This window comes from Entelurus aequoreus, linkage group LG04 (genome assembly GCF_033978785.1).
Source record: "Entelurus aequoreus isolate RoL-2023_Sb linkage group LG04, RoL_Eaeq_v1.1, whole genome shotgun sequence".
Taxonomy (NCBI): domain Eukaryota; kingdom Metazoa; phylum Chordata; class Actinopteri; order Syngnathiformes; family Syngnathidae; genus Entelurus; species Entelurus aequoreus.
This window is the reverse complement of record NC_084734.1, coordinates 16,689,065-16,705,319: the sequence shown is the minus strand read 5'-3', so window position 1 is coordinate 16,705,319 and position 16,255 is coordinate 16,689,065. Positions and strand designations below refer to the sequence as shown.

The window sequence follows — 16,255 nt, the reverse complement described above, 5'->3', positions numbered from 1 at the left end:
TATACGTACATATATACACATACATATATATGTTTATATATACATATATATGTGTATATATGTATATATATATATGTATATATATATATATGTATATATATATATGTATATGTATATATATATATGTATATATGTATATGTATATATATATACATATATATATATATATATATATATATATATATATATATATATGTATATATATATATATATATATATATATATATATATATATATATATATATATATATATGTATATATATATATATATATATATATATATATATATATACATATATATATATATATATATATATATATATATATATATATATATGTATATATATATACATATACATATATACATATATATATATACATATACATATATATATATACATATATATATATATACATATATATATATACATATATACACATATACATATATATATATATATATATATATATATATATATATATATATATATATATATATATATATCACACCAAATTATTTATCCCAATGCGGTCCCCAGGAAAAAAGGTTTGGACGCTCCCATTTTAAACTGAAGTCACATTTGAAAAGTTCAGATTCCAATGGGATTTAGAATACGTCCTGATGTGGACCAAATCTGATGAGAAAAGACCAGATTTGAAGCACTTTGGAGTGTTTGGACTGACAAAACAAAATCTGATCAGTGTCGCTTGGGGGGTGGGGGGGGGGGGGATTTGTTGTGCAGTGTAAACTAAGAATATGAAGATATGTTTAGTACGTGAAGATTTGGTACGTTGGTACAAATGTATTTGGTTTGAGCGTAATGATATTTACACGGAACAATAATCTTACCAAGAGGAATAAACACAACTATGTGAAGTCCTTGGACACGGCCTCTATGAAGTTGGGCGCCGACATGAGGATGGTGAAGGTGCAAATGATGGAGAAGAGCGAGAAGGCGACGAGACACAGGCGGTCCACCACCGCTGCTGCAAACTTCCACTCACTGCTGACGGCCTCCGCCTGGTCCTGGTCCCGGAAGCGCTGAGCGATGTAGGTCACCTCCTCCAAGATGTGCTGGATCTCCGGCGGCGGCATCCTGACCCCCAGTCCCAAAGCCCCGTCGCAGACACTGGGCGGCCCGGCACCCTCGTCACCGGGGGAGCTGTGAGCGCGGCCCCCCAGCGCCACGCCCGAGTCGCTCGAAGGTGGGCAGTGCGGACTCTCCATGGGGTGGTAGCTGGCGAAATAGAGACTCATGGAACCGTTGGAGGTGCCCGAGGCGCAGGGCGGGCAGGAAGTCTGCGAGAGCGGCACGGAGAGGCTGGGAACGGCGGCCATTTCGATGGAGTTGGTGCTGGAGCGGTGTTGGGACGTAGGGCGGTATTTGTAGGCGGGGCGGCGGCGTTCGTCGCCGGGTTGCTTCATGCGCAGGAACCAAGCGCACCAGTTTAACAGCACCACCCGCACCTGAGAATGTCATGTTGGACACACATAAACATAAACACCTGGAAGGGTGCAATAGGCATCAGTCTTACAGAAGTACTTCAAGTCTTTACACAGACGTGGATAACATTGTTGGTACTCTTCTGCAAATCATTGGGAAAAAAGCACAATACTAGAATGTTCTGTGAGACAAACCCAGAGCTTTTTGGTAAGTCATCTTAGCTTTTCTCAGGTTTACTCAGGCCCGCGGAATGAGTATGCCATTTTTGAATGAAAGAAACCGCTGTTCTAAATGTGTCCACTAGATGTCGCAATAGCAATTCTTTGTATTTTTGTAGATGATGCTACATATGTAAAAAAATAAAATAAACCACATGTTAGTGAACCAGTCGAGGAAAATGAGCAAACTACATAAATAACACCCTGTAATTTGATTTTGATATTATTTTTATCTTGATAGATTGAAAATGAACACCAATGAGTTGACTGAACATTATCACATCATTTATTCAGAAAGTATAATCCAATCCTTTTTATTTGTATATTTAAACAACTAAATTTTTTGCAAAGTGCTGCACAACAATATTCAAAACAATATTCAAATATTATCCTTAGGTCCACCAATGACTGAATAAAAAACAAATACATAAATAAATAAATATAAAAACAATACAAAAATAAATATGATTAACCCTTGTGTGGTGTTCGGGTCTGTGGGACCCGTTTTCATTTTTTATTAAAAGAAAAATGATACAATTAATACATTTTTGTACACCATACACCCCCCCTACACATTTCTATTACATATACACTACCGTTCAAAAGTTTGGGGTCACATTGAAATGTCCTTATTTTTGAAGGAAAAGCACTGTACTTTTCAATGAAGATAACTTTAAACTAGTCTTAACTTTAAAGAAATACACTCTATACATTGTTAATGTGGTAAATGACTATATTCTAGCTGCAAATGTCTGGTTTTTGGTGCAATATCTACACAGGTGTATAGAGGCCCATTTCCAGCAACTATCACTCCAGTGTTCTAATGGTACAATGTGTTTGCTCATTGGCTCAGAAGGCTAATTGATGATTAGAAAACCCTTGTGCAATCACGTTCACACATCTGAAAACAGTTTAGCTCATTACAGAGGCTACAAAACTGACCTTCCTTTGAGCAGATTGAGTTTCTGGAGCATCACATTTGTGGGGTCAATTAAACGCTCAAAATGGCCAGAAAAAGAGAACTTTCATCTGAAACGCGACAGTCTATGTCATGATCTGTGGTCCGGATCATGTTTAGTTTAGTTATGTTCTGTTAGTTTTGCACTTCCTTGTTTGTTTTGTCACCATGGTTACTCATTATTTTCACCTGCCGCTGGTTTTCCGGACACGCACTTGTTGCTAATCAGAGACTTCTATTTAAGCCTATCTTTTCCGGTCACTCGGTGTGGCTTCATTGTTTTGCTTCATGCAACCTGTCAGCGTAAAGTTTTGTGAGTACTACTGGTTTCAAGTCCATGCTAGGTTTAGATTCTTTGTTTCCTGCGCTAAGTTTTAGCCTTAGCTTCCGCGTACGATCGGCACGCATCCGTTTTGCTTGTCTTGTGTTTTCGGATGATTTATGATCAATAAATCATTCCTACCTTCACTTCTTGGTCCGGAGCCGTCAGTTTTGCATTGGGAGAACAACCGCGCAACAAGCGCAAACCCCCACATGACAGAATATTCTTGTTCTTAGAAATGAAGGCTATTCCACAAAATTGTTTGGGTGACCCCAAACTTTTGAACGGTAGTGTAAGACTTGTAAAGAACATAATGTCACGGCTGTCTTGAGTTTCCAATCATTTCCACAACTCTTATTTTTTTTTGTGATAGAGTGATTGGAGCACATACTTGTTGGTCACAAAAAAACATTCATGAAGTTTGGTTCTTTTATGAATGTATTATGGGTCTACTGAAAATGTGACCAAATGTGCTGGGTCAAAAGTATACATACAGCAATGTTAATATTTGCTTACATGTCCCTTGGCAAGTTTCACTGCAATAAGGCGATTTTGGTAGCCATCCACAAGCTTCTGCTTGAATGTTTGACCACTCCTCTTGACAAATCTGGTGCAGTTGAGCTAAATTTGTTGACTTTCTGACATGGACTTGTTTCTTCAGCATTGTCCACACGTTTAAGTCAGGACTTAAACGAAGACCATTCTAAAACCTTCATTCTAGCCTGATTTAGCCATTCCTTTACCACTTTTAACGTGTGTTTGGGGTCATTGTCCTGTTGAAACACCCAACTGCGCCCAGGATCCAACCTCCGGGCTAGGTTGTCCTGAAGAATTTGGAGGTAATCCTCCTTTTCCATTGTCCCATTTACTCTCTGCAAAGCACCAGTTCCATTGGTAGCAAAACAGGCCCAGAGCATAATACTACCACCACCATGCTTGACGGAAGGCATGGTGTTCATTCCAGACGGAGGGAAATACTATATAAAGTGATGGTGTTTATTCTCAACTCGCTGGTACACCTGTCCGTCGTACTGGTTGATCTCACAGCATATATAGAAAAGAACCGGCTTGCGCATGCGCAGTACACAATAACAAATACGGTGGCTGCCAAGGTACAATATACTAAGAGAGCATTACGTGAATGCTCTACATCCCCCTTCTTTAGCTCAAAACACGAAGAACAAAACATTTCCTACGAACAACAATTTTCACAATACTCTCTGACAATGTTCCATTTTTTTTTTCTTTCTTTTTTTCTTTTCTTTCAATACTCAGTCCTTGTATTTAGGGTTCGGCCTGACAGTGCGACCGAAGCGTGTTGTGTATGGACTCTTACCAGAGTGTGTGGGCAGTGGAGATACAGGTACCTGGACTGGGGAAGGTTCAATGTCATGAGGGTGTTCAATGTCCAGAGGGTCTCCTCGTCCCTCATCATAGAGAGGAGGTGCTCCATAGACAGCTGGATTGAAGGGCTGCAAGTCGGCACTGTCAGGCTGATCTGGGGGTCGCTCGGCAACAGGCAACAGGTGTCTGCGATTTCTCCTGTAGTCCTTGCCTCCAGACTGGATGATGTAAGACCGTGGCTCTTCACAGATCTTTCCCACCGTGCCCACGCGATCGTACCCCCGGGGAGTCTGCATCCTGACGACTTCGCCCTCCTGCAGTGGTCGTAAAGGGCGGCTGGTCTTGTCAAAGCTCAGCTTCTGGGCGAGCTTCTTCTTCTGTAGCTGAGCTGTGACTAGTTGGGTGTTGAGAGGGGCTGGCTGCAGTAACTGTTTGCTGATGGGGAGGGTAGTGCGGGTCTGCCTTGACATTAGTCTCTGTGCAGGTGAGCCAAGCTGTGCGTCACGAGGGATATTCCTTAGGTTCAAAAGGTTGAGGAACGCATCTGTGCCGTCCCTCTTTGACTTCTCCATCAGTTGTTTAGCACTTTGCACTACCCTTTCAGCCAAACCGTTGCATTGTGGGAACTCAGGGCTGCTGGTTACGTGATTTAAGTCCCACTGTGCAGCAAAATCTCTGAACTTCTGGCTCGTATACTGTCTGGCATTGTCTGAAATGAGAAGGTGGGGCTAGCCGTGTACAGAGAAGTGTCTTTTCAGCTTTGTGATGACTGTCGCTGATGTGATGTCCTTGAGAAGGTCGATCTCATACCAGCCAGAGTATGAGTCTACAAGCACCTGAAAATGCTTGCCATCCCATTCAAAGATGTCGGTTGCCACTATAGACCATGGTAAGTCAGGAACTGGATGTGGCTGCAGTGGTTCCTTCTGCTGATGGTGCCTCTGGCTGTTGCAAACAGAGCACGAGAGTACTGCTCTGTCAATGTCTCTGCTCATGTTGGGCCAAAACACTAGATCTCGGGCTCTACGTTTAGTGGACTCTGCTCCTGGGTGTCCTCTGTGCATAATGTCTGTGTAAACTGTCTGTAGTGACTGGGTAATGACAAGTTTGTGACCTTTCATGATGACCCCTTCCTCGATGATAAGTTTGTCTCTGAACGGGAAGAATCGACTGATGGACAGTGGGGCAGTGTGCTGTTTAGCAGGCCATCCGTGTCTGATAACGGAAGAGAGGGTCTGTAGTAGGTAGTCTTCTGCTGTGTGTTTCTTTAGTTCGTCTAGGCGGCTGGATGAGATTCGGCTGAATGACATCACTTCAAAGTCGTTTAACTCGTTCACATGCTCAAGGGTGGACGCCCTGGGGGCGCGTGACAGAGTATCAGCCAGATACATCTGTTTCCCTTTTTTGTAAACGAGGTCAATGTTATATTTCTGCAGCTGCAGCATCATACGTTGAAGTCGTGCAGGCGCTGTGTAGATCGGCTTTCTGATGATTGTGACCAGAGGTTGGTGGTCAGTTTCAATGGTGACTGGCTTTCCGTAGACGTAATCATTAAATTGGGAACATGCAAACACAACTGCCAGAAGTTCTTTCTCAATTTGGGCATAGTGTGTCTCTGTTTGAGTCATTGTCCTTGACGCGTAGGCAATTGGTCTGCCCCCTTGTAGACACGCTGCCCCTAGCCCGTGTTGTGAAGCATCACATGTGAGCGTGACTGGTAGGTCGACGTTGTAGTACGACAGGACAGGCGGACAGGAAATACATTTTTTTAGTGTGTCATAGGCATCCTGGTGTTGCTTCAGCCAGCACCACACAGTGTCTTTGCGGGTCAGCTGATTCAGAGGGGAAGACAGCTCACTCAGATTTGGCACAAATTTTCCCAAGTAGTTGATCATGCCTAGAAATCGCTGTAGAGCCGTGATGTCTTCAGGAACAGGCATCTCTGTAATCGCTTTGGTCTTTTCAGGGTCCGCTTTCAGGCCCTCACTAGTGAACACATGGCCGACATAACTGACCTCTGTCAGCCGGAACTTGCATTTGAGGGGGTTTAACCTCAGATTAACCGTGCGTGCGCGGTCAAGCACCCTCTTCAGGTTTGCGTCGTGCTCTGCCTCAGTACGGCCTCCGACGATGATGTCGTCTACAATGATGGCACAGGGGTAACCAGCAAAAATCTGTTCCATTGTGCGCTGGAATACCTCGCTGGCTGAATTTATTCCAAACGGCATTCTGAGAAATCTGTAGCGTCCAAAGGGTGTGCTGAATGTGGTTAGCAGGGAAGACTTGTTATCCAAGGAGATCTGCCAGAAAGAGCTTTAGCGTCTAAAACGGAGAACAATGTTGCGTTCGCCATTTGTGATGCCACCTCCTCAATGATGGGGGCGCTTTAAAGCTGTGTTGAGGTCTCTGGGATCAATGCAGATTCTTATATCCTTTGTCTGCTTCTTGTTTGTTGCTACCATGGATGACACCCATTCAGTTGGCTCAGATACGGGAGTGATGACACCAATGCCTACCATCCTCTCAAGTTCTGCCTTCACTCTGTCCTGCATGGCTACAGGGATGCGGCGTGCTGGGCGGACAACAGGGTGCACCACAGTGTCCAGTTTCATGGAGTATGTCAAGTTCGTCCTTAAACAGATCTGCATACTCAGTGAATATTTTATGTGGCAATTTGGCATCTTTATCCACACTGAGTTGGTGAACGTCTTTGCTCAGTGTCACCAGCTTCATGCGCAGACTTGCTTGTAGGCCTAGTAGTGGCTGGACATTTTTCTCCACGACGTGGAATTGTAGTGCATGTTGCTGACCTGCTAGTTTACATTGCAAAAATACTGAGCCCAGGGTGCTAATCAGATTTCCCCCATATGTGACAAGGTTAATGATTATTGAATGGTCAATTAGTTCCCCGTTCTCTACATGTTTGAAGGCATCATAGGATAGGACATTGCATTGTCCCCCTGTATCGACTTTCATTTCGACGGGCTGGTCATTGATGTGTATAGTTGCGAATGCTACACTTTTTTTCAGCACGTTAGAGTCTGTTTTGTCTGTGACCACTGGTGTTATTCCGTCAATACAGAATGTCTCATTGTCGGTAGCGTTACCTGTGGCCTGATCCATTTCGACTTGGTGGACGGATTCCCTGGAAAACTGTGTCCTTGAGTATCTCTGCGCTGATCTGCAGCATTTCCTGAAATGGTTCCATTTTTTACAAACATGGCACTGTTGACCAAAAGCCGGGCAAGTGTCTCTTTTGGCATAATGGCTACCACCACAATTATTACAGCTGACGATAGGTTGTACAGCTCTTTCTGTCTGTGGCCTCTGCCGCAGTTCAAATCTCTGCCTCCTTCCACATTTGTACTGCACACGGTCAACACTAGTAGGAATATGTAGCGATGATAATGTCCTTGTGTGTTGCTCAGTTTGCTCATACATTTTACATACGGAGACTGCCTTAGCTAGAGTTAGCTCACTATCACGTAGCAGGATTTTTCTCATGTTATCATCATTTATGCCACAGACCAGTCTGTCACGGATGAGCTCATCTTGTAATGTCCCAAAGTTGCAGCTCTTTGCTTTAATCCTTAAATCTGTGATGTATGATTCAACTGTCTCAACTTGGATCTGGGACCTTGTGTTGAATTTATGTCTCTCCATTGTGATGTTTACTTGGGGACTGCAGATCTCCGGAAATTTCCTCTTCCGGTGTGTAAACAAACGATCTTTCTCTCTCAATAGCCTCTGATCCTGCTAGATTGAGGAGAATGTAGGCTAGTGTGCGGGCCGGCTTGTCATAGTGTGCCGCCGCGATGAAAATATCATATTCTTGTTCAAACACTCGCCAGTTCTCTGCAATGTGTTCATCAAAGACGAGAGGGTCCGGTCTGCGGAAGCCATCTGACATGTTGCACGGCGCGCGTTGGAATAGCCCTTAGCAACGTTAGAAACGGTCCGGAGTTCTTACTTGATGTAGCTGTGTGCTCCGTGTCAAACTGCACGTCCCAAAGTGTCCGCGTTTACTTCTGACACCATGTTGAATGACCAGACGGAGGGAAATACTTTATAAAGTGATGGTGTTTATTCTCAACTCGCTGGTACACCTGTCCGTCGTACTGGTTGATCTCAGAGCATATATAGAAAAGAACCGGCTTGCGCATGCGCAGTACACAATAACAAATACGGTGGCTGCCAAGGTACAATATACTAAGAGAGCATTACGTGAATGCTCTACACTGGGATTAAAGGCCTCACCTTTTCTCCTCCAAACATATTGCTGGGTATTGTGGCCAAACAGCTCAGTTTTTGTTTCATCTGACATCACATGGACAAAGATAAGACCTTCTGGAGGAAAGTGCTGTAGTCAGATGAAACAAAAATTTAGCTGTTTGGCCACAATACCCAGCAATATGTTTGGAGGAGAAAAGGTGAGGCCTTTAATCCTAGGAACACCATTCCTACCGTCAAGCATGGTGGTGGTAGTATTATGCTCCGGGCCTGTTTTGCTGCCAATGGAACTGGTGCTTCAAATGGGACAATGAAAAAGGAGGATTACTTTCAAATTCTTCAGGACAACCTAAAATCATCAGCCTGGAGGTTGGGTCTTGGGCGCAGTTGGGTGTCCCAACAGGACAATGACCCCAAACACACGTCAAAAGTGGTAAAGGAATGGCTAAATCAGACTAGAATGAAGGTTTTACAATGGTCTTCCCAAAGTCCTGACTTAAATGTGTGGACAACGCTGAAGAAAAAAGTCCATGTCAGAAAACCAACACATTTAGCTGAACTGCACCAATTTTGTCAAGAGGAGTGGTCAAACATTCAAGCAGAAGCTTGTGGATGGCTACCAAAAGCGCCTTATTGCAGTGAAACTTGCCAAGGAACATGTAAGCAAATATTAACATTGCTGTATGTATACTTTTGACCCAGCACATTTGCTCACATTTTCAGTAGACCCATAATAAATTCATAAAAGAACCAAACTTCATGACTGTTTTTTTTGTGACCAACAAGTATGTGCTCCAATCACTCTATCACAAAAAAACAAGAGTTGTAGAAATGATTGGAAACTCAAGACAGCCATGACATTATGTTCTTTACAAGTGTATGTAAACTTTTGATCGCGACTGTATTTGTTCTGTTCTCTTTTTTTCAGTGAGAGTTAAAAAAAAAAAAATGACGAATTGAAAAATATATTATACATTTTGAAGTTGAAGAGATTTTACCATTTTTAAGGTATTTCCTACATGATCTGGCGTACTCTATATAATTGGTTTGGTGGCCCACGACTTTGTTTACTTCCCTTCAAAAGTCAGGCGACAGAATACAACCTTTACTGTTAATGTTAAAGAAACAGTATCGTCAGTGGTTTGGGTTTGCAGCAACAGTCTAATTTAAGACTTTTTAAGGCTTTTTAAGAGTTTAATGGATAAAATGTAAGATCATTTCTCACCCATACTGACACAAAAGTACAAGGACTTGAAGGAGAATTAGAGACCCGTCAGAATTAATTGCGTTTATGAATTCATTCACTGCTCTTTTACATTGGAAAGCAACATAACTAAAATGATTAAATATTGGCATTTTTCAATACATTCCGAGGCCTTCATGTACAATGTTCCAAAGTTTTCTTCCAGAAGGCGCAGTGTGCTTCATATGGAATGTTTTGACGTGGAAGAAAAAACAACAACAATATATTGCCTGGGAAAGAGACTGTTAGCAACCTCTGATTGCCATTTGTTAACTTTCAGTACATTTAGTATGTTTTTATTTCAGTTATTCTAATCGTTTTTTTTCCTTCTTTGGAATAAAGGTACCAACAATAGTTTGACCACACGTGCAGGACACTAGGTAAGTGACTTAAAGGCCTACTGAAATGAATTTTTTTTTATTTAAACGGGGATAGCAGATCCATTCTATGTGTCATACTTGATCATTTCGCGATATTGCCATATTTTTGCTGAAAGGATTTAGTAGAGAACAACGACGATAAAGTTCGCAACTTTTGGTATCTGAAAAAAAAAAGCCTTGCCCCTACCGGAAGTAGCGTGACGTAGTCGGTTGTTCGCCTCCTCATATTTTCCTATTGTTTTCAACGCAGCTAGAGCGATTCGGACCGAGAAAGCGACGATTACCCCATTAATTTGAGCGAGGATGAAAGATTCATGGATGAGGAACGTTAGAGTGACGGACTAGAATGCAGTGCAAGACATATCTTCTTTCGCTCTGACCGTAACTTAGGTACAAGCTGGCTCATTGGATTCCACACTCTCTCCTTTTTCTATTGTGGATCACGGATTTGTATTTTAAACCACCTCGGATACTATATCCTCTTGAAAATGAGAGTTGAGAACGCGAAATGGACATTCACAGTGACTTTTATCTCCACGACAATACATCGACGAAACACTTTAGCTACGTAGCTAACGTGATAGCATCGTGCTTAACTGCATATAGAAACAAAATAAATAAATCCCTGACTGGAAGGATAGACAGAAAATCAACAATACTATTAAACCATGAACATGTAAATACACGGTTAATGCTTTTCAGTTTGGCGAAGCTTAAAAATGCTGTTGCTAATGACGCCATTGAAGCTAACGTAGTATAACGGGACCTCACAGAGCTATGATAAAAACATTATCGCTCCACCTACACCAGCCAGCCCTCATCTGCTCATCAACACCCGTGCTCACCTGCGTTCCAGCGATCGACGGAAGGACGAAGGACTTCACCACGATCATCCGTGCGGTCGGTGGCTAGCGTCGGCTAGCGCGTCTGCTATCCGAGTCAAAGTCTTCCTGGTTGTGTTGCTACAGCCAGCCGCTAATACACCGATCCCACCTACAACTTTCTTCTTTGCATTCTTCATTGTTTATTAAACAAATTGCAAAAGATTCACCAACACAGATGTCCAGAATACTGTGGAATTTTGAGATGAAAACAGAGCTATTTTGTATTGGATTCAATGGGGTACCGATACTTCTGTTTCACTGGCTACGTCACGTGCATACGTCATCATACAAAGGCGTTTTCAACCGGAAGTTTAGCGGGAAATTTAAAATTGCACTTTATAAGTTAACCCGGCCGTATTGGCATGTGTTGCAATGTTAAGATTTCATCATTGATATATAAACTATCAGACTGCGTGGTCGGTAGTAGTGGCTTTCAGTAGGCCTTTAAATATGGTTACTTGCCCTTTAAATGGACATTTTCCTTTCAGTTCACAGCTGCAGTTTACTTACAGATTCTGTCTACTTCTCGCTAAGCAGAGTTAATCATATTTGCCCCAGTCTTAAAAAAAAAGTATCGAATACACAGAAGATTGTATAAAAAAACAAGTGTTAGAATCCCCGCATCACTTAAGAAGTCTTGTTGAGAGACGGCTGCCAGGAAGCTTTGCACATCTCCAGTTATATCTCAGCTTTACACCAAGTACTAAAACCCCAAACCAGTGAAGTTGTCATGTTGTGTAAATGGTAAATAAAAACAGAATACAATGATTTGCAAATCCTTTTCAACTTATATTCAATTGAATAGACTGCAAAGACAAGATATTTAATGTTGGAACTGAGAAACTAAAATTTTTTTTTGTTGCAAATATTAGCTCATTTGGAATTTGATGCCTGCAACATGTTTCAAAAAAGCTGGCACAAGTGGCAAAAAAGACTGAGAAAGCTGATGAATGCTCATCAAACACTTATTTGGAACATCCCGCAGGTGAACATGCTCATTGGGAACAGGTGGGTGCCATGATTGGGTATAAAAGCAGCTTCCATGAAATGCTCAGTCATTCACAAACAAGGATGGGGCGAGGGTCACCACGTTGTCAACAAATGCGTGAGCAAATTGTCCAACAGTTTAAGAACAACATTTCTCAACAAGCTATTGCAAGGAATTTAGGGATTTCACCATCTACGGTCTGTAATATCAAAAGGTTCAGAGAATCTGCAGAAATCACTGCACGTAAGCGATGGTATTACCGACCTTCAATCCAGTCATACCAAAGACTATAAAAATGGGACCCATTACCTCCCTGCTTGGCACTCAGCATCTAGGGTTGGAGTTGGGGGTTAAATCACCAAAATGATTCCCGGGCGTGGCACCGCTGCTGCCCACTGCTCCCCAAGGGGATGGGTCAAATGCAGAGGACAAATTTCACCACATCTAGTGTGTGTGTGACAATCATTGGTACTTTAATCTTTAATCTCAGGCGGTACTGCATCAAAAAGTGACATCAGTGTGTAAAGGATATCACCACATGGGCTCAGGAACACTTCAGAAAACCACTGTCAGTAACTACAGTTGGTCGCTACATCTGTAAGTGCAAGTTAAAACTCTACTATGCAAAGCCAAAGCCATAATCAACAACACCCAGAAACGCTTCGCTGGGCCCGAGCTCATCTAAGATGGACTGATGCAAAGTGGAAAAGTGTTCTGTGGGCTGACGAGTCCACATATCAAATTTTTTTTGGAAACTGTGGACGACGTGTCCTCCGGACCAAAGAGGAAAAGAACCATCCGGGTTGTTCTAGGCACAAAGTTGAAAAGCCAGCATCTGTGATGGTATGGGGGTGTATTAGTGCCCAAGACATGGGTAACTTACACATCTGTGAAGGCGCCATTAAGGCTGACATCATAACAGGGGGGGGGGGGGGGGGTCGCAGCTTACTGCGAGGTTTGTTCTCCCAGGATGCAAACAGACTATTCCGGACAGGACTTGAAGGTAGGAACATATTTAATAATCAATTAATCCTACACATCAGAAAGACCGCAACCAAACAAAAAAAAAGCGTGCCGTTAACACGAGAAGCTAACGAACAAAAAACAATTAACGCAGGAAACATAGAAGCTAAACACTTAACATGGACTATGGCATGTAACAAACAAGACTTACTGTGGCATGAAACAACTAACACTTACATGGACACGGCATGAATCGAACAACTAGCATAAACTTGGAATCGGACATGAACTATGGTATCGCATGAAACAAGCAATGACGCCAGGCCGACTGACTGGCAAAAGCAGGCTTAAATAGTGCCTCTGATTAGACACAGGTGAGCGTCCTGAACACCAGAAGCAGGTGAAAACAATAAGCTGCCATGGCAACCAAACCAAACTCAGAAGTGTCACAAACAGGAACCAAAAGAGTCCAAAACTCTCCACGGATCATGACAGCTGAAAGGTACATACAGGTTTTGGAGCAACATATGTTGCCATCCAAGCAGCGTTATCATGGACGCCCCTGCTTATTTCAGCAAAACAATGCCAAGCCACGTGTTACAACAGCGTTGCTTCATAGTAAAAGAAAATGTGTGGTGCGTTATGAAGCCTAAAATACCACAACGGAGACCCCGGACTGTTGAACAACTTAAGCTGTACGTCAAGCAAGAATGGGAAATAATTCCACCTGAAAAGCTTCAAAAATGTGTCTCCTCAGTTCCCAAACGTTTACTGAGTGTTGTTAAAAGGAAAGGCCATGAAAAAATGCCCCTGTGACAACTTTTTTGCAATGTGTTGCTGCCATTAAATTCTAAGTTAATGATTATTTGCACAAAAAAAAGAAGTTTCTCAGTGTGAACATTAAGTATCTTGTCTTTGCAGTCTATTCAATTGAATATAAGTTGAAAAGGATTTGCAAATCATTGTATTCTCTTTTTATTTACCATTTACACAACGTGCCAACTTCACTGGTTTTGGGTTTTATACATTGGGGAAAAAAAGAAGAAAAAAAAAGAAGCCTTGCCATGTGTGAACATGGTTCTCAAGGTGAAAGGATGCCACTTACCCACTTGGGCATCTTGCCTCCCTGAGGGTCATGGTGATGAAACTGCAGGACGATAACGGTCACCACCACCGACATCCCCACGATCATCATGGTGCTGGCAAAGTACTGAGCTGGAAGACGCACACAGCAAACCTCATCAGTCTCAAAGTGCTTTAGTAACGTATTTTTAGTGCATGTGTTACATAAAGTAGTGTAGTTGTTCACTTAATGAAGAGAAGTCAGCCGGGGGGTCACGACCACACGAGTATGTACCAGGTCAGGTTGTTGTTGAAATTCCAACAAAAAAAAAGGTTGCTTTTCTGCTTGATTAGGTAAATCTTCATTTAATACGATTCAATACATACATTTCGTACGGAAAGTGTTCACAGCGCTTCACCTTTTTCCACATTTTGTTATTGTGGAGGTGGGCGCGGCCCGCGGACCTGCAGCGAAGCGGGGTGTGCCAGGACCGGCTTCGAGATCAGCGACAGGTGCGTAGATGGCCCAGCTGGGCGCGTTTATCTATTCACCTGTCGCTCTGTGAAAGGCAGCAGCCGGGAAGGCGAGGGGGTGGTGGAGAACGCGCACGAGCGCGACCGAGACGTTGCAAATTGCTGAAAAGCACAAAAAAACTGTGCACAATCCTGACAATAAAACATCATTGTACCATGAAAGAGCCTGGCATGTCGATGATTGGTGGCCCAAAGAACCCGGAGGTGCAAGACCTCCACAGTTATGTTACAACCTTATTAAAAAATTGGAATCAATTTTTTTCCCCTCAAAATTCTACAGACAATACCCCTTAATGACAATGTGAAAAATGTAATTATTTATATTTTTGCCAATTTTTTAAAGATAAAAAACTAAAAAAAAATCCCATGTACCGTATTTTTAGGACTATAAGGCGCGCTTAAAATCCTTTCATTTTCTCAAAACTCGACAGTGCGCCTTATAACCCGGTGCGCCTAATGTACGGAATAAATTCAATTGTGCTTACCGACCTCGAAGCTATTTTATTTGGTACATAGTGAAATGATAAGTATGACCGGTATATGGCAGTCACACATAAGAGATACGTGTGGACTGCAATATGACTCATGTAAACAACACCAAAATGCTATATGTTCCCTTGAAAATATATGTTGACCAAAGAACCACCATTATATGTTATGTGGACCACAAGGAAGTGTTTTACATTTAGAAAAAACAAAATATATATATATATATATATATATACGAAAGGGACAAGCGGTAGAAAATGGATGGATGGCCCCTTTAATGCGCCCTATAATCCGGTGCGCCCTACGATACATAAGTATTCACAGCCTTTGCTCAATACTTTGTTGATGCACCTTTGTCAGCAATAACTGATTCAAGTCTTTTTAAATACGATGCCACACCTATCTTTGGGCCGTTTCGCCCATTCCTATTTGCAGCACCTCTCAAGCTTCATCGGGTTGGAAGGGAAGTGTTGGTTTTCTTACAGGATGTCTCTGTACATTGCTGCACTTATCTTTCCCTCTATCCTGACTAGTCTCCCAGTTCCTGCAGCTGAAAGACGTCCCCACACCATGATGCTGCCACCACCATGCTTCAATGAAGGGATGGTAATTGGCCTGGAGGTGAGCGGTGCCAGGTTTCCTCCAAACATGACGCCTGGCATTCACACCAGAAACTTCAATTTTTGTCTCATCAGAACAGAAAATGTTATTTCTCATGGTCTAAGAGTCTCTCAGGTGCATTTTGGCAAACTTTTTACTAAGAAATGGCTTCTGTCTGGCTACTATACCATACAGGCCTGATTGGTGGATGGCTGCAGAGATGGCTGTCCTTCTGGAAGGTTCTCCTCTCTCCACAGAGCTGTTGCTCTGAGAGAGTGCCCATCAGGTTCTTGGTCACCTCCCTGACTAGACTAAGATGAATGCAGCAATGCACAGAGACATCCTGTAAGAAAACCAACACTTCACATCCAACCTGATGGAGCTTGAGAGGTTATAGGTGACAAAATATGTCCTATATATATATATATATATATACATATACATATATATATACATATGTACATATATATATATATATATATATATATATATATATATATATATATATATATATATATATATATATATATATATATATATATATATATATATATATATATATATATATACATATACATATACATATATATTTATA

At 42.0% G+C, this 16,255-nt stretch overlaps 1 protein-coding gene across 1 annotated transcript in view; it reads right to left on the bottom strand.

Annotated features, from left to right (window-relative positions):
- Positions 1–510: 510 nt before the first annotated feature.
- Positions 511–16,255, bottom strand: part of LOC133648338 (neuronal acetylcholine receptor subunit alpha-7-like) — a 159,904-nt gene continuing 144,159 nt past the window's right edge. Inside the window, exons 8-9 of the mRNA XM_062044333.1 lie at positions 14,081–14,190; positions 511–1,468 (exon numbers count right to left, since the gene is read on the bottom strand). Coding sequence (XP_061900317.1) covers positions 869–1,468; positions 14,081–14,190 — 710 coding nt within the window. The 3' untranslated portion in view covers positions 511–868. The remainder of the gene's footprint in view (positions 1,469–14,080; positions 14,191–16,255) is intronic.